General features: G+C 36.7%; 2 protein-coding genes across 2 annotated transcripts; one reads left to right on the top strand and one right to left on the bottom strand.

Annotated features, from left to right (window-relative positions):
• Window positions 1-113: 113 nt before the first annotated feature.
• On the bottom strand, window positions 114-12,405 carry mapk7 (mitogen-activated protein kinase 7). Its single transcript, XM_056468944.1, has 7 exons — window positions 12,318-12,405; window positions 10,570-10,877; window positions 8,900-9,065; window positions 7,409-8,814; window positions 4,721-5,811; window positions 3,245-3,378; window positions 114-867 (listed from the first exon to the last, which is right to left on the bottom strand). Exons 2-7 carry the CDS (start codon window positions 10,874-10,876, stop codon window positions 714-716), a joined length of 3,258 nt encoding a protein of 1,085 aa, XP_056324919.1. The 5' UTR covers window position 10,877; window positions 12,318-12,405; the 3' UTR covers window positions 114-713.
• Window positions 12,406-14,501: 2,096 nt separating this feature from the next.
• vkorc1 (vitamin K epoxide reductase complex, subunit 1) lies at window positions 14,502-19,688 on the top strand. Its single transcript, XM_056470092.1, has 3 exons — window positions 14,502-14,842; window positions 16,718-16,827; window positions 17,228-19,688. Exons 1-3 carry the CDS (start codon window positions 14,652-14,654, stop codon window positions 17,443-17,445), a joined length of 519 nt encoding a protein of 172 aa, XP_056326067.1. The 5' UTR covers window positions 14,502-14,651; the 3' UTR covers window positions 17,446-19,688.
• Window positions 19,689-27,010: the final 7,322 nt, after the last annotated feature.

The following is a 27,010-nucleotide window of genomic DNA, read 5'->3' as shown; positions in this document are numbered from 1 at the left end:
TCACAAGGACTTAAAAAACCCCTATCGGAAATAACATAATTAGGTAGATTACGTCTGGAAACAGCATTGCGTACACAAAATGGATGGACACTGTGTATTACGCAACACTTAAATACCTTTGAGAGCTTTATTCAAGACAACAATACTTATTCTTTTGTTGCTGGTGTAAAATTGAGCATGTGGTTTCACTACTTTCTACAAGGCATTCATGCAACGTCGAATGAAATGTTTCCTACTTGGCACTACCTTCTACAGTCTCCAATAATGAGGCCATTGTGCTCTGCTGCCCTTATTGTGTTTCTTCCACTAATACTGCCGCCCTGCTGGTGACTGTAGTGTACTAGAAAATAGCTTTCAATGCTGGTCTGCTAAAAGACAGTCTTTCTGCTGCTATCCGCTTGAAAGGAATCTAAAAATCAATAGCACTAATACAGTGAAGTGAACTTCTTACTGGTTCTTCTGAATTGCTTAGTAATGGCACTGAAATTCTGAGAAATGAGGCCCCTTAAGAACTGAAGAGCATCGTATTTAAATTTTGGCACTAATAAATAATGTTTATGAACCCATTAAAGATGAAGGCACTTTTCTGGGTGAGATGTTTTTGTTTTCTAGGTAAATGCTCTTTTACTAGCTCGTACACTGGTAGACAATGCGGATATCAAATTCCTCAACCGGTTCTACAAGGGGATGGAGGATGAAAATGCATGGAGCGATCAGGTATCAGGAAGCGTAGAGTTATCGGAGAGGATCATGGGAGATCCCAGTTGAAGCTCCTGCTGAAGTGATTCCATGTCCGCAGGGGTCATGCGATGCACCTCCAGCCAATCGGAGAGCAGGGATGCAGACAGAGGGGCTAGGTCACTGTGACTAGTGGAAACAGAGAAAGGACACCGTACACATTAATTTGTTTATACATTCAGCAAACACTTTTAGTTAAAGCGGCTTACAATTAAGGAGACTTATGCAGTTCAGACTGCACGATTTTAGCATCGATTTTGACTCGCCAATCGGTTTTGAGAAATGCCTGAAATCATAGGCAAATCGGTGCTCGTTCACGTGAGTAACAATCACACAGTGAGTACATTTACATGGACACCAATAATCAGATTTTAACATGATTAAGACAATACTCTTGATTTTTTGATTAATCCGATTAAGGTCATAGTCGAACTAAAGAGAAATCAAATTAAGACACCGAGTATGCCGATTTTAGTCGCATTATTGAAGTGCAGTACAGATGTAAACACCGCAATCAAACTATTACAGTCATGTAGGACTTTTCGCTATTGTTTTGCAACTAGGATAGTCCACACACTACTGTTTGACACTATTCTCTGCACCTACCGAGTCAGTGAAGCCCACAGACATATACACCGTGAAATGACGAATTTTATTTCCTTTTTTTTCTTCCATTTAGCATGCGGTATGAAATTCCATTAAAACAACACTCTTCCAGCAGTTCATACTTGCATCCAATATCTTGTTTGTCAGGGGGGCATGCATGAAATGTTCCCGAGTGAAAGTGCCAAACTGCAGTTAAGGTTGACAAAAATGAAACACTTGAAATTACATAAAACTCCGGAGGAAACGTGGATAGCGTGGTGACGCAATGACGTTACTCGAATTATGTGCTATAACATGTAAAACGGGATCATGAAAGGAACAGTCAAAAAGCAGCTCATGTAAATGCCTTACTCTTATTATTGTCTTAATTAGATTAAGGCAAATGATTTGATTACTGATGTCCGTGGAAACGCAGTCACAGTGAACGATCAAAGACGCGATTAAGAGAATCGCCGAGGAGTCGCCGACACCCGTCAGATATTTGGCATGCTAAATATCTGAAGCTGTCGGTGATTTCAAATCATGCCGTGGGAAATGTTCAGATAAATAGCATCGGTGATTACGTACAGCCAATGAGAAAGCAGCAACCACTAGTGTGGGTATCTGCAGGCTAGCAGGATGTTAAAGAAGTTATAAGCGCTAATTTCAGTCTATTTGGACCCAAGAAATGGAAGAAAAACTTGGCAGGAGCACTTGTGTCTGTTTGATGTGTCATCTGAGCAATACCACAATTGGGTCGAAAAAGAAAAAAGTTGAGGAGAAACTACTAATTTCCTTCAAAGGTCAAGTTTTTTACCCCACTAAAGGCTTCTTTCTCATTATGTAGTTATTAACAAAAGATATACTACGTGACCTCACGTTGTTTCGATGTCACTTTTCACGTATGTGCTTGTTTGTGAGATGTAGTTTGTGGACCGAGACAAAGTTGTCAGTGATTCTTCCTATGGAAAAGTCATGCAGTGTGAAACCCCCTGTAGCCGATCCGTCTTGCAGTGTAAACAAAGCAGCGACGGAATGCTACTCCATGCAATGTGAAAACATCTGTGGCTACTTCGAAAATCGTGCGGTCTGAACTCAAGATAAGCAGTTCACTGCAGAAGTGAACTGCTGAAGTCATATTAGGGGCGGGCGATATGAGAATTCATATCACAATATTTTTCACTGTCCAGACGACATCGATATTATATCATGATATTAATATAAAAAAAAAAAAACTGAATCACATTTTATTAGATCTTAGTTAAATGCAAAACCTTTTTTTAACCTTAAATGACTAGAAATTTACATAAACCTGTCATGTCACAGTACATTAGCTGTTTCCATTCTCCTATTCTATGCGTATTTTAGAATACGGCATAAAACAAGATGCGCATAAAATATAAAAACTGAGTAAGATACACTTTTATAGTATAAGAAAATGTGCATAAACTATGATTGAAACACTTAATGAATAAATTCCACCATCAAAACAAAAAAAATTGCTACACTTTCGTTGTGTTAGTGGCTGTTTTTGCCCTATTGACTTCCATTGTTCAAAGCCAAAACTAGTCTAACAAAACTTTAAGATCGAGGTCCAAAAATTAGTACACCAAATTAATATGTTGTTGAGGGAAAAAAAAAAATCAGAAGAACCATAAATATAAAATATAACTGAAATTGTCGCTATTTTGCAATAACTCGTTTGGACTAATCTATTATCTTTGTATTCCTTAAGATGTTATGTGACCAAACCCTTATTTTAACGTATAAAACTGTTTTGTTTAAATGCACCAAAACATATTGAAAAAGGTGGTGTAGTTATTTACGTTGAGCACTGTAACTTAACAAGCAGATAAACATAACAGTAAAGTGAGGCATTGTTACTGACAATACATTTATAACAAGTGAGACATGAACTGACCTTTCCCTGAGGTCAGAGTGTTGGAGTTCAGTAAGAGACTGAGTGAGGAGGTCATCGAGGTCAAAGCCCACACCGTAACCGGCTCCACTGCCTTTAGGAGTCACTGAGAAAACTGGCGGCAAAATGTCTTCAACCTGCATACGAAAAAAAGCAATGATGAAACAACTAAACCAAAGAAAATCTCATCTTATAAGAATAGGCTACAGTCAAGTTGGTAAAATGGGGACTCATAAATGTTTACGGAGTCAATAAATATTCGGGAAGGGAATCTTTAGGAACTTCACGATAATATACCAAAATTCTATACAATTACCAAAATTATTCTTAAGGTTATTGCAGACTGAATCTGAATTTGTCCAATTTTTTTTTACACGTTAAAAAATGAATTCGACCTCACGTTGTGTCAATCGTATCGACACACTGTCTCTGAAAGTTTCATCTGTCATAAAGTTTAAATCAGGTTTTATTTTTTCGTGCAATTTGATAGCCGTTTCGACATTTCAGGGCTGCCATACAAGCGAAAGGCAAAATTGACAATGGCATCGGAGATACTAGTCCACTTGGTCTCGCAACGCAAAGCCCTTTGTGATAAGCAAAGTATGGAATATAAAGTCATCCTGAAGTAAACCTTGAATGGGTCGGAATCCTCCAACTCTTTGATAAGAAGTTGTGACTGACTCTCCTTCCTTTCTCCGCAATCTAAAGCTGTGGTCACACTGGGCTTTTCTCCCCATAGACTTCTATTCATACGCACACAATTGCGTCAGACCGGAAATGCAAGGTCGTGCGTCAAGTTTCGCAGATCGCTGCGATGGAAACTTGGTGAACTCTGACCTGCGAAATCGCATCACTTGACTGCGTGAGCCCAATCGAGGATCAAAACCTCAACCTCTGTGCAGGAATTTAAAACATGGACCAATCGCTTGCTTTTTTTATGTCTAATCATCTTGTTTGATCCCGCCCCTTTTCGCAGGGCCGTACCACAGAATTTCGCATGCTCAAACTCTAGTGTGATCGCAGCTTAAGGATGGGATGGGCCCAATATTTCCTCTTTCTTTTTCTTTTGCTTGGCAGGGAGAAGACAATATATATAATAAAATCATCTACACTACTCAAACTCCATATTGTATTGTTTTGCTAACTATATCGTATTAGATTAACATGCATCATACTCGTGCAACAAATGTTTTGGATTTGAATAAGGAAAAATCACATACGAAAATCACCTTTATCCTAAATCATCTGCTGCATATTTAAATCTTTACATTTTAACCAGAATGTTTTTATTTAAATTGGAATGATTGGCTTCTCTGTATGGCAGTACTGCCATCTAAAAAAGGTATTCACTTCCTCAGGTGAAATTATTTGCAATATTGCAACATGCATTGCAGAAATCTCTAATATCCCAATGTCATTTTTTTCCCAATATCCTGCATCTCTAATAAAAATAGTTGTGCATTACGGCTAAAGCTTCACCTGTGATTTGGAGAGCTGCTGAGTGACGGTGTGGATATCAGGGATGCTGTTTGAAGACTGTCCAGTGTCAGTGAGGCTCAAGCAGGGTTGAACTGCAGCTCCTGGAGGCTGTTTTGAAGGGCCTTGTGAATGAGAGCCATTCTGTCGCTCACCCAAAACACAGAGCTTCTCCAAAGCTTGAGGGCCGCCTGTGGACTCTGCATTGGTGCTGGTGTCTGAAACTCCAATGCCGGTGTTTAGAGCTGATGGTTTGTTCATGAAGGGCTCCAGTGGCAGCAGCTGGATGTGAGTGTTGGACTGCGTGATGGGCTTTGGATGGGTTTGCAAGTGTGCAAAACTAGGATTGTTCAGTTCTGGGGGAGGTTGGTGGGTTTTGTGTGAAGACATTCCTGTCCAATTTTCAAGACCGGTGAATACTGTTCCAACAAACTGTGATTTTAGTATGTTGTTTTTGGCAAAGGCACATGGGGCAGTTACCACACCTAAGCCTCCAACACTTCCAACTCCTGCAACAATACCAACGTCTCCATTCTGAGCTTGACCCAAAGAGATGGGTGTTGCACCATGGGTTGACGTTGGATTAAACAGTCCAGCAGTGACACATGGTCCCAACTGAGACAGCAATTGTGGCGGTTTGAAAACCTGTACTTCGTTGGGCTGTTTTGGCAGTACTGATTCTCCCCCATCGGAGTTTGTTTTTATAATGTTGTTTCCTGATGCTGGCTGGATTTGGGCGAGCTTACTGTCGCTGGTTTTAGCATTACTGGTTTCTATGCTCTGTGATTTGTCTGCTGGTTTGTCCATCATTCGTACCCAACGCTGCAGCAGCATCTTGTCATTATCACTGAGTAAAACTCCACCCAACGAGTCTCCATGTTTCCCTTCCTTTTTTTCCTTTTCTTTTAGCTTCCTCTTTCGCTCCATGGCCCGCTCCTGCCTCTTCTTCCGCTTCTCTTCCCTCTCTCGCTGTCTCTCCTGGGCCGTGATGGGCTTCCTCTGCTCTGGACCAGAGTTGGAGGAGGACAAGGACGAGGATAAACCAACAGAAGCTCCTCTGACTAAGTCAATACCAAGAGCTGCAGAGCCTCCATCTGGGGGTGAGAGAATTATTACATTAATGTCATAACAGTAATTGTAATTTTCTACATAATGATGTATAAGTGGGTGAAAATAGGGTTGAGCTGGATGCTGGACATTATGGATGCTGCAACCCACATGAAAAAAGTTGTGAATAATGTCAACAACAAGCTGTGGATTGAAGGTAATAATCAGGGGTGCACATAACAGGTACACAGTTGGGCACGAGTGATTAAAATAAAAAATGCGGACCAGATACCATGCTAGAGAAGTGCCTTTGTGTACCTGCGCTGTTGACATTTCTGAACCTTGTTAAACAATTTCGTACCTGCGAACTGTATCCAAGTCCACCTGAACAGGGTGGTCTTGATTTCTTTATGGTTTATATCAGATGTGAGCGCAATCACACCAGATCACAGAAGTGAGCAACTGTTAATCACATATAAGATGGTCGGTGTATCTATTCATTTAATCACACGCTTCTCTGACGCATTAATGATGCACTGCAAGCAGAGTAAATGCTTCAGCAGAAAATGACTCTTCTCATCACATTCAAAAGTGCTCAATGTTGGCACGATGAAAATGAAACTACATTTTTAAAGTCCAAAATTTAAGAATCAATCAAACTCAGGATGGGAGGGAGCCAGGCAATCGTGCCAAAAGTGAAAGCACCAGCTGACTGTGTGGACCAGCATACGTAAGTCTGAGATAAGACAATATAAGCAAATCACTTATTTAAAATAAAAGTTCATATTTAGATTTCAAAGTTATAAAAATATGCATGAACAAAACTGCAACATGTATTACAAAATATTGCAGAAATTGGCCTGTGTATATGTACATGACCGGATGACTGTGCCATGAACAAGTACCAAGCAACATCTGCATGTGCTCCTTTGAGAAACAGACCAAAAAGTTAGGTGCACTCCTGGTTATGTCCAGTTTAATACACAGACTGATTGTTTCACCTCAGAAAACCTCAATGTGTAGTCCAGGGGTGGCCAAATTGGAAGGATGCATAGTTTACCTCCAACTTCCTTCAACACACCTGCCTGGAAGTTTCTAGTATACCTAGAAAGAGCTTTATTAGCTGGTTCAGGTGTGTCTAATTCTGCTTGGAACGAAACTCTGCATGATACTTGCCCTCCAGGACCGAGTTTGGGCACCCCTGGTATAGTCAGTGTATGAATCCTTTTTGGTCACACTTTATTTTGATGGTCCATTTGTTGAATTTAAGTTACATTGCATCTACACGTCCACTAATTCTCATTAGATTATAAGTAGATTGTCAGGTTGGGGTAAGTGTAAGTTGACATATACTTGCAAAGTTTATTATAGTCAGTTAAATGTCTGTTGAATCCCTGTATCCACAGATATTAAGCAGACAGTCTAGTAATACTCAAATAGACCATCAAAATAAAGTGTTACCTCTTTTTTTTTACTCTCGAAGTCCTTGTAGTCTTTGTCTTTACTTTTATGAATCACCAATGACCACGGTTTCAGCACAAAAACATCTTTAATGTTCTACTTAAAAGTTGTCACCTACATCTTGGATGGCCTGAAGGTGAGTAAAATAATAGTTTAATTTTAGAATACCACATACACACTTACCTCGTGCCTTCTGCCTTAGAGCAGATTTCAGCAAGGCAGCTTTGAGAGCCGCTTTCGTGTCTTCAGAAATAGCTCCCTCTTTTTTCGTACCTTCCACAGTAGTCCCTTTCCCTCCTTTTCCAAGGGAACGAGACAGATTTTGAGAGAGCGACTGCACCTGGGACTGAGAGAGAGAGAGTGAAGGGACTGACTGTGGAAGACTTGTGGGCGGAGTCTGAGAGATGGATCGAGACGGAAGAGTGTGATTGGATAACACATTCTTCTCTTTCGTGCAGTCTATCGCAGGTTCAGTAAAGGATGTGTCCTTGTCTGTGGGAGTGGTCAGATCAATGGTTTCCAGCTGGCAGTCGGAGTTTGCACTGGGCATGTCTACATCCTGATAGTTTACCGACTGTTCCAATTGTGGCAAAATCTGACCAATAAGATGTGGAGTTTGAAACGAGTTTACATTCATTTGCGTAGTGTCTGTTGGTTTGTAGTTAAGACTGTGCTGCTGGTGAGATTGTGCCATCTCCTTCAGGTGTTGAGACTGTTGCACTGTACAAAGGCTGTTACTAGAAACACCGACCAATGCCGATCCAGAAGAATGGAGCGGCTTAAACTGGATCTTCTTCCTGATGCCCTGCTTCTTCTTATGGAAGTCCTGGATCTCTGTTAGTATCGCTTCTTTGATTTGCTCTTTACCCATGGGCTGCTGGTCGAACTCAAAATTGAAAGCAGGAACGCACACCGGTTCATCATCTGGGTCATGGTATTTGGAGAGATATGGGTGTTCTAGTGCTTGACATGCACCGATTCTTTCACGAGGGTCAAAGTGCAGCATTGCAGCCAACAAGTTCAAGGCACTGGGCTCAGCTTGCGGATACAGAGCTGCAAATGGTTCTGGTGCTTTCGAAGGAAGGCTCCGCACATAAGAGCGCACTCGGTCTGAGCCAATCGAGCCAACAATGCTCTCGGGTGGTGTCCCTAAAACTGAAAGAATCAACTGCAACTGATGTACATAGTTTTTCCCCGGAAACATCTGCCTCCTTCCGAGCATCTCCCCGAAGATGCAGCCTACGGACCAGAGGTCGATGGCCAGGCTGTAGTGGTGGAGCGACAGCATGAGCTCAGGAGCACGATACCAGCGGGTGGCCACGTACTCAGTCATAAAGGACCGCGACTCTTCAGAGTGAACCGCGCTTAATCCCCGCGCCATTCCGAAGTCCCCAATCTTCAGCTCACAGTTTTCATTGACCAGCAGGTTGGATGGCTTGAGGTCACGGTGAATGACGTTCGCCGAATGAATGTATTTCAAGCCTCTTAACAGCTGATACAGAAAGTAGCGTGTGTGTTCTGCCGTCAGAGGCTGCCGTGAGTGAATGATCTGATGTAGGTCGCTCTCCATGAGGTCAAGAACCACGTACCTAAGGAACAAGAGATGTATTGGATGGCATTATTGCATGGATAACTTAAATAGAGTATATGCATGCTACTTGGTACCAAACTTACACTGATTTGAATGCAGAATGAGGGACCACTGGCTGGAGGATATCTTTAATGGCGATGATGTTGTCGTGTTTGAAGTGCTTCAGTATTTTTAGCTCTCGCAGCGTGCGTTTGGCATTTGTCACAACCTCAAAGGCATTGGGGATCTTCTTTATTGCCACCTGCTGGCCTGAATGCATGAATAATGTGTGTGCATGAATAATTAGGGGTCATGCAACTCTAAGAACTCAACTTCTTTATTATTCCTAGTGATGGGAACAACTAATTGCGATTTAATCATATCCAAGATATTGCATTTACATACATAACATACATTTTAGCATTTTCTATATTTTTATGTAAATGTGTATTTATATATGCACAATAAACACAGCACACATGCATGTATTACTCAAGAATTCAAGCAAATATTTCTGGTTAAAATACAAAAAAAACACACATAGCATGGTTAATTGCCGTTTACACACCTGAAACTTGTCTATAGCACTTGTTCACTGCTGCTCTTATAGTTGTGTAAATTGCTTCCTTGTCCTCATTTGTAAGTCGCTTTGGATAAAAGCGTCTGCTAAATGACTAAATGTAAATGTTTAACAATTGTCTTATTTAAATATTACAATATTTAGAATAAATAGATTGTCTTATCTAAATAAATTCTAATTCAAAACATTAATTTATTTTTAATATATTTACATTTTTTGTCAATGATACACACATATACAGTCAAGCCCACAATTATTCATACCCCTGGCAAATTCTGTCTTAAAGTTTTTGTTCAAATGTAAATAAAAGCTAAGAAATATATATATTTTTTACAATTATGCCTCTTGAACATCGTCGTATTATCTTTTGGATGAAGCCTATGTCATTTCCAGTGAAAAAAAACTTGCTTGTTGAAAAAAAGAAATTAAGTAACTTTTTTAATATAACAATTGTTTTCTAAAAATATAGTATATTTTGGACGTCACGGTGGCACAGGAGGTAGCATGATCGCCTCACTGCTAGAAGGCCGATGATTCAAGCCCTGGCTGGGTCAGTGTCCATTTCTCTGTGGAGTTTGCAAGTTCTTCACGTGTTGGTGTGGGTTTTCTCCGGGTGCTCCTGTTTCCCCCACAGTCCAAAGACATGTGCTATAGGTGAAATGAATAAGCTAAATTGTTCGTAGTGTATGTGTGTGTGAAAGAGTGTGTATGGATGTTTCCCAGTGTTGGGAACATAAGCTGGATAAGTTGGTGGTTCATTCCGCTGTGGCGACCCCTAATTAATAAAGGGACTAAGCCAAAAAGAAAATGAATGAATTAATAGTATATTTTTAGAATACAAATGTTACTATTAAAATTGATCGGAGTATGTTTTACAAGAGCCACTTCAGTCTTTCTACTTTGAAAAAATGTCATGCTAATACGAATTTATTTGTGAGGTAAAATTACATTTGTTTATTTATTGTGTTGCATACCATAATTATTATGGTGGAACTTGAATAGCTTCACTAATTAGATTTAATTTTTTATTAAAATGTACACGATTCCAAAATTATGCTAATTAATATAAAAATACATTTTAATAAATAAACTGCAAATGTCATGTATTTTTCCATATTGAAGATGCTGATAATAATAATAATAAGAAGAAGAAGAAGAAGAATCAAAAATGTGGAAGCATCTTGGCACACTCACCATTATCTCGTCTTCGGGCTGATGAGACCACACCATATGCACCTGTACCAATGGTCTCAATAATGTCATATTCATCCCCGACTTCAAACTTCACATCCAGGGAATGGGCTTTGAGCAGGGCCAAGTTCTTGTCTGCGACAGTCGTGGCATCAGTAACTGTGGACGTGTCATTGCTGGGTTGTGCTGCTCTTTCTGTAACGCCTCTATGTTGGATCTTCTCAGTGTTGCTCTCTCTCCTGCTGTTGCCCTTTGAGGCTTCTCCTGCGGAATGAGTGTTATTCGTCTCATCCATTCTATTGGATGCCATTCTGAAATAAAAGAGAAAAATAACTTGTTACTGGCATAGGGAAAAGACAGAAAATCATCACAACACTTAAATACTTTATTGGCGCACACTGAAATATAAAACACTATTACTTAAAATGAATTATATATCTGAAGCCAGATCGCAGAGTGACACTAAAAATATAACTATATAATATGCCAGCGCCTCCACCTCGTTCATTCGGAAAGGTCAATGCTTTATTTTAATTGTTTAGCCTGACATGTTTACTGTTGCAAAATATTTTAAATGTTTCTTAAAATAAAATATATTGTGTTCAATGGGGATTTTTTTTACCCAGTCATTTTAAAATAACTTATTTTAGAGCAGTAATCATAATACCGTGACATTTTTATCCAAGATTATCATACTGTCAGAATCTTATACCCGCCCAGGCCAACAGTGTATATACATGGAAAAATATAAATAGTTATATGAAGATCTGACAGTTTCTCAAAAGGTCAAATAAAAATATTGTCATTTACAACAATTTTCTTCTTCAGAAAATGATAGTTGGTAAGAATAACAAATGTTTTAACTTGTAGTGACTTCAAATCAGGGCTATTCCACAAAAATAATTTATGTACTAATGTAAATGTACGTTAAATGTAAATGATTGATTCCTTAATTCTTCAGAAGTTAAAACGGTTATTGTAATGTCTAAAAATGTACATTCGTTTTTGAAAATGGCACCTCTTTTATTATTTTACGCAAAAGTCTAAATGATGAGGTTTTGATTATTTTAAACTTTGAAGAAATATCCTGTGTAATTTACAGAATAAATTTTAAAAATACATTTCTCTCAAACACCTTACTATAAACATAATTCCTGAGCAACTCAGAATTAAATGTAAATAGTTCTTTATCCAATGAAGAACAGTTCAATTAACAGTATTAAATACTTTCAGTTCACCTTATTTTTTTATGAACTTCCCTTAAAACAAAGTGCAAGAAGCTAATGTTTAATCTAAATAGTCATCTCTTCTAATCAGTAACAGAGCATACAATTATTTACAGTGATTCAAGAACAGCATCACTTTTAATTTAAAATAATACAGTTTCTTTTCAATGATAACACGTATATATAATGCGAGCCTATATTCAACATTTTAAGCAAAACATATATTTTATGGAGGTGTTGTTTGTAGTATAGAAGTGAAACCATGCAATAACAGACACAGAAACAGCTGCTAATTATGAATTATCTGTAAATGTACGTAATGGCACGACAAACTAACGTTACAGCAGCTCCTGTAGGGCGTCGCTGTCGTTAATATGCTATTAATCCTGTTTATTTGAGGCAAGGATGAAAGAGCTTACTGGCCCAAAAGAGCTTTAATAATAAATATTGACCCCTTCTTTCTTTTCATATTTCAACTAACACAAATACAATAAAACATCGTGTTATAAAATCGACCATAATTACCTTTAATCGTATGGAAGCAGGGGAATTTCTGAGCGGTTCTTTCAAAGCATGTCTATTCTTTTGCTATCACGAAGCACCGTTTTACTTCCTTGTATTTTTCCGTATTGTGTTTGAATGGCAGGAATTTGACCAATCGGCTGTTCGCTCGCCAGAGGATGAGCCAATGCGATTGGACAACACGCTTGGGAAGGCGGGCTTAGGAGAGGTGTAGAATAGGGTCATTCTCTGGGCGGTGTCGACAATGAAGTGAGTGTAAATAAAACGCGCACTTGCCATAGCACGTTGGACTGTTTGCGTATAACCATTTATAAACGCAATCATATAAATAAATAAAAAAACAAGCAAATTAAGAATGAATAAATAAATAAAAACAGGAATCACACAAGCACAATTCTTTTTTTTATCTTAAAAAATCGTATTAATTTCTTGTATACATTTTTTTCATTTTGTATTATTTATGATTTTAAAAATGGAAATATTACATGTGGGAATAGATACAGCTATAACAAAATAGTATAAAATGCAAAAAATAAAATAAATAAAACTGAAAGAGTTTTTAAAATTCCATCACAACAAAAATATTTTATTTTAATAATTTGAATAGGGAAATAAATAGTGAATAAATCTAAAATATAAAACTATAACAAACTAATACTATAAAATACTAAAACTATACTATAAAACTACACACACACACACACACACACACGCACACACACACACACACACACACACACATATATATATATATATATAGGGGGGATCCGTCCCCCTCACTTTTAGAGACAGACCATTTAGAAACAGGTGATTAATAATTATAAGAACGTATGATATCATACAGCCATCCCCCCACTTTTAAAATGTCCACTACGCCCCTGTATATATATATATATATATATATATATATATATATATATATATATATATATATATATATATATATATATATATATATATATATATATATATATATATATATATATATATATATAGGCCGTCATGGTGGCGCAGTGGGTAGCACAATTGCCAGTACAATCGCCTGACACTAAAGACATGCGGTATAGGGGAATTGGGTGAGCTAAATTGTCCATAGTGAATGAGTGTGTATGGATGTTTCCCAGTGATGGGTTGCAGCTGGAAGGGTATCTGCTGCTATATAAATAAATAACTATGGAAATTTTAAAAATAGCTAAAGGAATAAATACACAGAAAAGAAACAAGGAAGATCTATCATCCATCAATCCATCCATAAACATTAAATACACATTAAAGAAGTCATTCAAACTGTAAACCAGAGAATGAGAAGAAATAAAAAATAGTTTAATTATTAAATAATAATAATAATAATAATATTACATTGTAATATTAAAATACTGTAAGAAAATTACTCAGTTTAAGAACTAAATACTACAATATTGTAAAAAAAATTACTTCAGTTAGTTGAAGTGGGCCCCAAAATGATCAGAGGGACCAAAAAAATACAGCATTTAGCTACAATGTAACAAATGCAGGGTCCCACACAAATCCATCAAGTTAACTTAAAACAAATTTTATCGGATTGAACACAAAACAATTAAGTTTTTTAAGCAAATTAATCAAAATATTTTTTATGTATGTCACAAAAAAGTCAGTTGCTCTGTACTATTCATCCAATCAGAACATTCACATCCTGCCATATATGAAAGGTTAGTACTAAGATAAAACTTTTTAATATTATTAAAGGATTAGTTCACCCAAAATGAAAATCGTCTCACCGTTTACTCACCATCAAGTGGTTTCAAACCTTTATGAGTTTCTTAATTCTATTGAACATATATAAAATATATTTTGAAGAAAGCAGAAAACCTGTAACCATTCACATTCATATGGGAAAAATAAATTCAATGGAAGTCAATGATTACAGGTCTCCAGCTTTCTTCAAAATACCTTATTTTGTGTTCAACAGAAGATAGAAAATCAAACAAGTTTTGGAACAAGTGAAAGGTGAGTAAATTTTGCGTGAACTGTCCCTTTAAATGATTAATAAAACCCCTTCCAGAAATATGAATGCGGCGCTTCAGCATTTCTGAGCCGCCACGCGCCCCCTGCAGGACAAAACCGCGTCATCTCATAGGAAACCGTTATAAATCCAAAACTTCAGTCAAGCCACGCGTTTCATCTCCGTGGTCCAATCACAGCTCATGTTTTCAACCTTTTTCCACGTTGCAGTATATTTTAGCAAGGTGGGAGTCAGCATGCTTGCATAATTGCACTGTAAAATAGCGTCTTTTTTACTCAGCACAACAGGATTTTGTAAAGCAGGTCGTTTGATTTATAACTTTAAACTGTCCTGCGATGTCATCGAGTCATTCTGCTTCAGGAGTGCCTAAATGGGAATTTCGCGTCCGCCTGCTACTGTGTTTTTTGGGGTTGGTTCTGTCGGTGTACGCGTTACACGTCGAGCTGTCCCGGGAAAGCAATCCCGAATACCGGGCGATGTGCGACCTCGGTAATTCCGTGAGCTGCTCAAAAGTCTTCACATCCAGGTGAGCGTCTTTCAGTGGTGGCAGATTTCAGCATTGAGTTTATGTTGGTTTCATAGTCAAACTTTCTCCTTGATAATATTTTCAGAAAAGTATTATTTGCAAATTCTAAATAGGGAAATCATATTAGCAGCAAATGACTATCAAAGTACAACATGGTTTACAGTCAGTTAAACAGTTCTAAATTAACGTTGTTTTGAACTCTTGTATGCTATTTCTGAACGAATACTTAAAGTAACGTTAGCATGGTAAAGAATGTAAAGACCGTGTCGCATGTGTGAATATAAAACCAATTTTACCTCAATGTTTTATTGACTCACCTCACCCAAATGAAACAAAAGCCTGCTATGGTCATTTATAGAAAATAGCCTACTACTGTGATTTTGAACCATACTAAAGTATTCGAATTGATATATGTTGCGGTAATTCTATATTCTCTGTGTTAATTCAACAACTCTAAACAAATTACATTATGTAGTTTTCAACAACTATAAGGTGCATTAAAGGGATAGTTCACCCAAAAATGAACATGTGCTTGCTACGAGTTTCTTTATTCTGTCGAAAACAAAAGCAGATACTTTGAAGAAACCTAAAAGGGCTTTAATCCAAAAAATGCAGAGCAAAATGGGTTTCTTACTTAGCGTTTTTGTCTTTGTTTCTAGTCCGAATATTGAAAAATTCTTAAATCAAGATGTATTTTCTTGATTTTTAAAAAGAAAATGACAAAATTAAGTGTGTTTTTCATTAAAACAAACAAAATAGTCTGCCAACACATTAAGCAAACTAATCTTAATTTAAATTGTAAACTAGATTATTTTGCCTACCCAACTGGCAGATTATTTAGCTTGTTTTAAGTAAAAACATACTGTTTTTATAATATTTTCTTAAATCAAGAAGCATTTTCTTGATTTTTAAAAAGAAAATGACAAAATTAAGTGTGTTTTTCATTAAAACAAACAAAATAGTCTGCCAACGGATTAAGCAAACTAATCTTAATTTAAATTGAAAACTAGATTATTTAGCTTGTTTTAAGGAAAAACTTTTTAATAATATTTTTACTTTTCTAGAAAATGCTGCTTGATTTAAGAATTTTTACATATTTGAAGTAGAAACAAGAGAAAACGTAAGAAAATCCTTTTTTTTTTTTGCAGTGTGTAAATTGTGTTTTATGTTAGTTATTTAGTTATTAGATTTTAACTAATATTTAGTTTTATATATATATATATATATACATATCTATATATATACATAGTTTTATATATATATATATATACATATCTACATATCTATATATATATAGATATATATATAGATATGTAGTCCAAAGACATGCACTATAGGTGAATTAGGTAAACTAAACCCAGGGTTTACTGGGTTGCAGCTGGAAGGGCATCCACTGTGTAAAACATATGCTGGATAAGTTGGCGGTTCATTCTGCTGTGGTGACCCCTGATGAATAAAGGGACTAAGCCGAAGGATAATGAATGAATGAATGAATATTTAGTTATGTTTTGTTAAAGGTAACCGGAATATGTACTGTCACCCATACCAAATATATGTTGCCCATATTCATTACGAAATGGAAAAAACCGTGCATTCATAAAAGAGTTTGCACTCATTTAATTCACACTTTATTTCAAAGTGACTTAGTTTAATTAATTTGACCTCTGAGTAATATTAATGAATTACTGTACATGTACTTATGTGGTTGGGGTTAGGTTTAAGGTAAGTTGCATGTAATTATACATAATTCCTAGTAATTACTATAGTAAATACATTGGAACATGTGTAACTGCATCACCTTAAATTATAAGTGTTCCCCTCATTTATGCTGGGCTCTGTCAATCAACATTGCTGAAACTCTGATTCTCCTCTCAGATGGGGACGTGGATTTGGGCTCGTCCAGATCTTTACTTCCAAAGACAGCGTGCTGAATCAGCCGAACAGTGTGCTGGGCATCATTTTCTATACACTGCAGCTGGGTTTGGGTAAGTGCTTTTATAGTCCGCTAATGGTTTATCAAGACGCTGCTATTTTAATAATTACAAAAAAAAATCAATAGAAATGACGTGTTTAGGTGGGTTGCACTAACAAGGATTTAATCAGTCAAACTTTAGCGATAATCAAAGATTTGTTGATCTTGATTTTATTTTAAATTCAGTCGTGTTGTTGCGTCATTTCGTTTGAACAAAACTGTGATTACATCATGAACCCATGAATAAAGCTTTATATGTTATTTAATACTCGCCAGTTTTCATGCACTTCTAAACTTTTTTCATGTTTAAAGCTTCACAGGAATGAACAGGTTGTTATGTAGCACTATTGTGTATCTGTATTGTTGTCTGAAAGGGAAGCTCAAATATACTGTCGATGTTTTTGCTCTCTCAGGTCAGATGGTGTCCAGCAGGGCAGGGTTTTTCCTGGTCATGTCCTCTTGGGTGTCTGTGGCCGGATCTGTGTATCTGGCTTCCATTCTGGCTTTCGTCTTGGGTGATTTCTGTGTGGTTTGTGTCTCGACCTACATCATAAACTTTGCCCTTCTCTACACAAACCTGAAGAGAAGATCCGGACTAGAGGCCCGCATGAAGAAAGGGAAGAGCCAATAACATCAGCGTTTCATTTTGAGTTTCAAAGTCTTTAAATGGACAGTTCACCCAGAAATGAACATTCATCATTCCAAATCTTTAACGTTTTGTTTCTTCTAATGAACACAAAAGAAGATATTTTGAAGAATGTCGGTAATCAAAAAGTTGGTGCTTACCATTGACTTCCATCAGTGCTTCCCACAGGTTTAAAATATACTCGCGGTGGTAGCCGGATTGAAACATACTATTTACCCACATCACGTTAATGGTTAGCTATATGTGACAAACAAAACATAATTCGATTTTTAACAATATTTTTATTTATTAAGACACTGTATACAATTTAACTGTTTATTTTTAATAGGTTAAAGTTAAAAAGAAATCCACAATTTTCCTTACTTCTATGCTATTCAGTAGCCATGTGCACCCACTGACCGGTCAAATCTGCTTCTCTCTTTCTCACATTCAAGTTCAGGTTGCTATATTGGCATGACATTTTGTACAGTATTGCCAAAGCATTTTAGATGTATAAAATATGTAATATATTGACATCATCAAATGAATAAAATAATGAGAAATAAATGACAGAAAAAAGGAATAAAATCAGACAATATCTGAAAAAATTATTAGTTATTACAAGAATAAAATGTGTAGATTATTTAAATAAGGCACCATTTCTAATGGTGTACAAATAATTTGCAGCCAATTGAGATGTAATTTCATCCTCTCTGGGTGTTTAGTAAAGTTTTAAGTGTTTCGAGTCGTTTAGATCAGTGTTTCCCAACCCTGTTCCTGGAGGCACACCAACAGTACATATTTTGGATGTCTCCCTTTTCTGACCCATTAACTTCAGGTGTTGGAGTCTCTTCTGATGTTATGATAAGTTGATTCAGGTGTGTTTGATTAGGGAGAGAATGAAAATGTGTACTGTTGGTGTGCCTCCAGGAACAGGGTTGGGAAACACTGGTTTAGATCAACAAATTAATTATTTAATGTTTCTCTCTTGCGGTTGTGCGTATACAATTAATGACAGCTTCAGAAAGCAAAAGCCAAATCCTGGACGTTTTAGGAGATTTAGAAACCCTGGATGGACAGTTTCAAAAAGGCGAGTGTCTTTAGGTCTCTGCCGAGAATGTGAGACTGTCTGTCAGAGTGTTGATAGTTCTTGTGCACACAAAACGAAACGGGTAAATGAGAGAATATTTTCCACTACTTAGTCGATGGCGAATGTTTGGTTATATTGGGTGGATACAAAAAAGTGTTAAAGGATGATAATAATAGTAACTAAAAAATGTCACTATATTCCCCGTATTCTTCACGTACGAGCGGGCGCAGCCATTGGAATCTTTTTGGCTCGAGACTTCCGCTCTCATTCACTTCCATTCATTTTTAGACGTTAAAAACGGCTCGGTTTGCTGCTTGATGTTGCAAACTGACGTTTTCTTATTATATTATTCTACTGTGTCTGTATAGTCATGAAAACACTTGCGTGTAGAGCCAGTAGTTTGACCGTTTTCTGCGTTTATTATTGCTAGTCGTTTCTCCCATAGGCAGCTGAGTCGGAAGTTCTAAAACAATTGCAAAAACGAGCGCACTTCCGCATCGAAGAATAAAGTCAGTATACCGTCCGAGTAAATTCTGTGTGTGGGAAGCACTGTCCATACACTCTCAGAAATAAAGGCACGAGAGCTCTCACTGGTGTGGTACCATATTTGTACTCCGTATTGGTATCTCGAAGGTACAGTTGAAGTCAGAATTATTAGTCCTCCTCAATTATTAGCCTCGCTGTATGCTTTTCCCTAATCTCTGTTTAAAAGAAAGATTTTTTTAACACATTTCTAAACATAATAGTTTTAATAACTCATTTCTAATAACTGATTTGTTTTATCTTTGCCATAATGACAGTGAATAATATTTTATTTAATAGATATTTTTTAAGATACTAGTATTCAGCTTAAAGGGACATTTAAAGGCTTAATTAGGCAAGTTAGGGTAATTAGGCTAGTCATTATATAGTGATGGTTTATTCTGTAGATCTTTGTAAACTAATATTGCTTAAGGGGGCTAATAATTTTAACCTTAAAATAGTTTTAAAAAATTAACTGCTTTTATTCTAGCTGAAATAAACGGATAAGACGTTTTCCAGAAGAAAAAAATATTATAGGAAATACTGTGAAAAATTCCTTGCTCTGTTAAACATCATTTGGGAAGTATTTGAAAACAAAATAAATAAATAAAATCACAGGAGGGCGATTCATTTGTGCTTCAACTGTATATATTAGTATATATATATATATATATATATATATATATATATATATATATATATATATATATATATATATATATATATATATATATATATATATATAAAAAAAAAATCAAGCCTTTTTAGGTACTAATATGTAGGCTCACATGGAATCTGCGCGCAGATTAATTAAGCCCATCATTAATTCTGTTTATTTGCTTCAGTAAATGTGTGTAAATCTATATTTATTCAGTTTTTAAATTAATTACAGTAATATTATTGACTAATGTGAAAATGTTCACCTGATTTATGTACAATGCAGTTTGTACAGTAATATTTTCTGTCTTTTAGTAGAGATATTATATGAGAGACTTGCTTTCTTTACCAAATATCAGAATCAGAATCAGTTTTATTGCCAAGTGTGCTTCACACACACAAGGAATTTGTTTTGGCTACAGAAGCTTCCAGTGTACATAAAGTGACAAGTGACAACACAAAATAAATCTGAAAAAATAAAATAATAATAATAAAAAATGATGAACATTAAACAGATGCGGTTAGTCAAGAAACCTGGATGTTGAGTTGTATGTACAGATTGTTATAAATATACAGGTTATAAGGTGCTGTGTACAAGTGCGTATGAGAAAGTATTGCACATATTTATTCACAGTAGGGGAATATTTAACTGTTTATAAGGTAGACGGCCTGAGGAAAGAAACTTTTCCTGTGTCTGGCTGTTTTTGTGCTTGGTGCTCTGAAGCGCCGACCAGACGGTAACAGTTCGAACAGGTAGTGTGCTGGGTGCGAGGGGTCCAGAGTGATTTTGCGAGCCCTTTTACTCACTCTGGAAGAGTACAGTTCTTGAAGTGTAGGAAGGGTTGTGCCAGTGATTCGTTCAGCAGTCCGGACTATTCGCTGTAGTCTACGGAGTACGGAGTATTGTAAATCTAATTGGACTAGCATTTTAAACAATAAATAAAAGTGAAAAATATATTATATTTCATATATTAAAGTTTTAGTTATGATACTGGCAAAATAAATCCGCAGAAATAGCAAAAAACGTCCGCAGATTCCGTCTGGCCCTACTAATATGTACACTTGAGGTATTAATAAGGACCCTTTATTTACAAATGTATACCTTTCGAAGTGGTACCACCCCAGTGACAGCTCTAGTCATTTATTTCTGAAAATATTGTAAACAAATATGGGATGCTATTACTGGAGGTCAGCGGTTAACATCAATTGTTTGCTTACAAACATTTTTCTTTTGTGTTCAACAGCAGAAAAACTTCAGGATTGGAACAAATGGTGAGTAAATGATGACCGAATTTCCATTTTTATGTGAACTGTCCCTTTAAGAATTAAGCTGACTTTAAGTAGCTTGGAGACGAGCATTTTTTATATTAATATCTTAAAATGACTACAGTTATTATTCATAATTAGCACAGCGTCAAGAAGGAAACAAACTTTCGTTCCACCTTAAAGATTGGTTATGCAAGATGGAAACCAACGACTATATATAGTACATGTGTTTTAAATTAAGAGATGATTTGCATGTTTCCTGACATTAAAATAAACAACGAGAGCCCACACTGGATATGGCAACTGTAGGAAGTTATTAAATACATTCTAATTAATCACGATTATGCGTGTTTCTTAGGTGTGTCAGTGTACATGGTGGTGATTGTTTACTTGTTCTAACTATATTGCAGTTCTGGTCAAATCATTTGTTTTACCAGTTCAGTGGAAAAACCTTGGGTTCGGGTTACCATGACTGTGGTTTTATCAAGAATAAATAGCTTGTAGCTATTGTACTAAACATTATGCCTAAGAGTTTCACTGCGTCGTTGTTTGAAACTATTATTTTACTTTATTCTGCAGTGTCATGTTATACTTTATAATAATTGATAATACTGTAGCAGCAATTCAACGTACTGAAATGTCTAAAGTATGTACCCAGTCATGGTTCATATTAAAAACAATGTTAAAAAAATGGAAAATCTGATACAATATTAAATTCATTCATTCATTTTCAGCTTAGTCCCTTCATTACTCAGGGGTCGCCACAGTGGAATGAACCGCCAACTTATCCAGCATGTGTTTAACACATTGGATGCACTTCCAGTCGCAACCCAGTACTGGAAAACACCCATACGCTCTCATTCACACACACACACACACACACACACACACACACACACACATACATATGGCCAATTTAGTTAATCTAATTCACCTATAGTGCATGTGTTTGGACTGTGGGGGAAGCCGGAGCCCCCGGAAACCCACGCCAACATGAGGAGAACATGCAAACTCCACATAGAAACTCCAACTGGCCTAGCTGGGACTCGAACCAGTGACCTTCTTGCTGTGAGGCGTGTGCATGTGCATGTGTTTGGACTGAAACCGGAGCACTCGGAAGAAACCCACACCAACATGAGGAGAACATGCAAACTCCACACAGAAACTCCAACTGGCCTAGCTGGGACTCGAACCAGTGACCTTCTTGCTGTGAGGCGACAGTCTCTAACCACTAAGCCACGGTGCTGCCCAGTAGTAAATTGTGATATATTTTTAAATGTCATTTTTACATATGTTACACGTACTTACTATAGCAATTACAATCAGTTATGCGTAATTACAACATAATTATAACCCTAAACCTAACTCAAACCATATACAGTATGTAATTAAGTCATTAAATGAATAATTACTCTTCAATTATGAGGCCTTAAAGTAAAAAAAGGCCATTTTCATTCATTTCATTATAATTATTTTCATTATTATTAAGCAACCATTTTCATTATTATGAATTGTATGTAATTTTACATTATTCACTCATTGATCAGTTTACCGTGGTCTTTTTTAACAGAATAATAGCTTGTTAACTGTTTTAGTTTTCGCAAAAAATGTCAGGAATTTAAAATGTACTTAAAAATATTAAATATATTTAAGTTGTTGTTGTTATTTTTATTATTTAGAAAATTCAACTAACACCACATTATATCTGTTTAGGGCATCACGGTGGCGCAGTGGGTAGCGCTGTCGCCTCACAGCAAGAAGGTCACTGGTTTGAGCCTTGGCTTGGGTCAGTTGGTGTTTCTGTGTGGAGTTTTCCTCCAGGTGCTCCGGTTTCCCCCACAAGTCCAAACACACGAGCTATAGGTGAATTGGGTAAGCTAAATTGTCCATAGTGTATGTGTGTGTGGGTGTTTCCCAGTGATGGGTTGCGGCTGGAAAGACATCCGCTGTGTAAAACATGCAGGATAAGTTGGCGGTTAATTCCGATCTTTGACCCCAGATTAATAAATGGACTAAGCCGAAAGGAAAATAAATGAATTAATAAGTGAATGAATGAATATATCTGTTTGTTGTGTTTAAATTAAATAAATTAGATTAGATTAGATTAGATTCAACTTTATTGTCATTACACATGTACATGTACAAGTACAAGGCAACGAAATGCAGTTCGGTCTAACCAGCAGTGCAATAGCAGCAAGTGCAGGATACAGGTATAAGTTATAAAGTGCAGTTATAGAAAAACTATGGTAATATTTACAGATGGATGTACTATGAACATTATATACAGGTGTATTAGCTATGAACAGATTTACAATAAATGAATATATGTACAGGATGCTGTTAATAATCAGGAGTGTGCAGATAGATAAACAATTACAAATGTCCATGTGCAGTGGGTATGTTCAGTTCAGATAAGTGAATCAGTGCAATGAATATGTGCAAACTTGTGCAAGTGTTAAATAGTGCAGTGATTGTGAGGAGTATAAGTTAGAGGAGTGTGGGGGGTGTATTGGGGGGGCAAAAGAGTCAGTGAGGGGCAGAGTTCAAAAGGGAGACAGCTCTGGGGAAAAAGCTGTTCCTCAGTCTGCTGGTTTTTGTCCGGGGGAGCCTGAAGCGTCTGCCGGAAGGCAGGAGAGAAAACAGTCTGAGAAAATGCAGTCCTGGTGAGCAGAAGATTATTTACATTTTATTTATTTATTTATTAATCTTTTTTAAAAGTTTATTACGTCTTCATATCCTTGAAAACATTAACAGATGCTTTGAAAGCAAATCTCAAATTTCCTCGTTTTTCTAATTGTCCTGTACGAAACCTAAATTGGTCTTATATCTAAATGCTCTGTAAGCTGTTCTGGTTTTATTAAACCATTCAAATCAAATGTATTATATAATGTAATACTGTATGTAGCCTTAATGACTTCCAACATTGAGTTTCTGTGTGACTGTGACTAAACCGCAGACAGTTATTGCTGTCCTATTCGTGACAGGACATGTTCTTCCACCACCTTTTTTGCCTTTCAAATTGTGGTTACACTGCTGAAGTGATGTTTTTCTTTCAAATAATACTTTGGAAATGTGAAAATAACTCTTCATTAGGTAATAATAGGTTGCCCTGTTTTGCTCTCTTTTGTGACCTGCTGGAGGTCAGATGTCTGATTTCTATCAGTTTGCATTAATTAGTAAAGCAACACTTGACAATAAGGTCATATATTTTTTGAGTTAACAAATAACTATATATATACTTTATAACATTTATTCATTCATTCATCGTGTGGGTTTCCTCCGGGTGCTCTGGTTTCCATCATAGTTCAATTCAATTCAATTCTCCTTTATTTGTATAGCGCTTATACAATGTAGATTGTGTCAAAGCAGCTTCACATAAAGGGTCACAGTAAATAGGAACAGTGTAGTTCAGTTTGTAGTGTTTAAGTTCAGTTCAGTTTAGCTCAGTTCAGTGTGGTTTAATAATCACTACTGAGAGTCCAAACACTGAAGAGCAAATCCAACGATGCGCAGCTCTACAGATCCCAAACCATGCAAGTCAGCGGCGACTTCACTAAAAAAAAACTTCACTAAATGGCGGAAGTGAAGGAAAAAAACCTTGAGAGAAACCAGACTCAGTTGGGCACGGCCATTTTAATTTCTCCGCTGGCCAAACATCTTGTGCAGAGCTGCAGTATCAGTGGCGGAGGCTGGAAGCTGGCCTCAGCGAAGACTCGTCTGTCTCTGGAGCGTCACAGGAATCAGTCTCATGTTCTCCACTCTTCCATGACCATCACAGTAGCTGCTCAGGATACGGCCTGGTCCAGGATATGGAGACCTTGGGATCATCTCGTCGTTGGTCTTGGATCGAATCAGTGACTCTACATAGTCTAAGGGCCTCGGGATGAGTATCCCCAGGTGGAAATGGAGAATAAAGAAAATAATTAGCGTAGCTGCTGTTCATAGTGTATATAATCATAGTCCAAACACATGTGCTATTGGATGAACTAAATTGGCTGTAGTGTATGAGTGTTTGTGTGTGAATGAGTGTGTATTCATTCATTCATTTTCTTTTCGGCTTAGTCCCTTTATTAATCCGGGGTCGCCACATATCCAGCATACGTTTTACGCAGCGGATGCCCTTCCATTCGCAATCCATCTCTGGGCAACATCCATACACACTTATTCACACAATTTAGCCTACCCAATTCACCTGTACCGCATGTCTTTGGACTTGGGGGAAACCGGAGTACCCGGAGGAAACCCACACGAACACTGGGAGAACAGGCCAACTCCACACAGAAATGCCAACTGACCCAGCTGAACGTGCTCGAACCAGCGACCTTCTTGCTGTGAGGTGAACGTGCTACCCACTGCGCCACGGCATCGCCATTTATAACATTTAATCTCTCTTAATAAATGCAATAAAGTTAAAGGCATAGTTCACCCACAAGTGAAAGTTCGGTCATCATTTACTCACACTTTAATTGTTTCAAAACATGAAAGAAGATATTTTGAAAAATGTTTAAAACGGGTAACCATTGACTTCCATAGTGTTTGTTTTTTCTACCCTGTAAGACATTGGTTACCAGTTTCAGCTTTCTTCAAAGTATGTTTAAAATAAATTTGAGGAGAAAAAAATTACTTTTGGGGATGAGAGAAAATACAGCGGCAAAACAATCATTTAAGTTTTAATAATTGTCAAATTTTCCATTTTTAAAAATGTAATAATGTAATTAAAATGAAGGTGTACAAATTAAAATACTGCTCAATGTTAGTTCATGTTAAATCATGCAAACGTTCATATAAACCATATTGGTATCATATTTAGCCTATATATATTTTATAACATTTAATCTCCCTTAATAAATGTAATTATACATATTTGAAAGGCGTAGTTCACCCAAAACTGAAAATCATGTCATTGTTTATTTGCCCTTCAATTGTTCCAAACCTGTTCCAAAACACGAAAGTTGAAAAATGTTAAAAATCGGTAACCATTGGCTTCCATAGTATTTGTTTTTTTTACCATGCAAGTCAATGGTTACCAGTTTTAAGCATTCTTTAAAATATCGTCTTTCAGTTTGAGCAGAAATAAAGTACTTTTGGGTTAAGAAAATAGACATATTTGGGTGAACTATCTCTTTAATAAGCAGTGGTAAAACAATTATTTAAGTTTTAACAATTGTAACAAAGGTCAAACAAGCCAGTGGAACAAAGTATCATAAACAAAACAAACACTAACACAAAAAGTACTCACAAATCTCAATATTCAGACTTAACACATACAACTCTGGCCTATACCACATACAAAAGTATCAACAAACACAAAGCAAGTGACCAAAAACAAGATGGCTGCCAAGGAAGTAGTGTCATGGCTTTTTAAAACACTGTAGGCCAATCAGGAAAAAGCAAGCTGCAAGTAGCCAATTAGATGTGTTCTAAGCAAAACAGAAAAGACAGATGAGACAAGACCAACATAGGGTTGTAACACATATTTAAAAATGTAATAATCAGTGTTGTAATTAACATGAAAAGTAAAAGTAGTACAAATTAAAATGCTGTTCAATGTTAGTTCGTGTTAACTAATTTATACAAACCGTATTGGTATCATATTTAGCCTAAATATTATTACATTAGCTTTTTTTCCATTTCTCCTAGCCTTTTTCCATCCAGGAACTTTAGATTATTTGCTTAATATATTCTGCAAAACTTCCTCATTATTCAGAGCACAGGTACACAGAGAACTCTTCCTCTTGTATTGCCATATCTTTGCATACTTGCATGCATATGCAATATGATGCAAATATTTGCAGTCCTTCACTGAACCTGTGATATATGCATTCCAGTGTATATGGCATATATGCAGAGATGTCTCTAGGTGGCAGAGAACAGAAGTGAGATTTGTGAACATACTGCAAGGTATGCAACATTTTCTTGGGAATTTGATTTGATTTCTTTTGGTGCATATGGAAAATGCTTGCCATATGTATTGTATATATTTAATTGTGCTTATATAGTATTTATGTGTATTTAACGTCTTCTCATCTCAGCTGT

The sequence above is a fragment of the Danio aesculapii genome, chromosome 12 (assembly GCF_903798145.1).
Source record: "Danio aesculapii chromosome 12, fDanAes4.1, whole genome shotgun sequence".
Taxonomy (NCBI): domain Eukaryota; kingdom Metazoa; phylum Chordata; class Actinopteri; order Cypriniformes; family Danionidae; genus Danio; species Danio aesculapii.
This window is presented reverse-complemented; position numbering and strand designations above follow the sequence as displayed.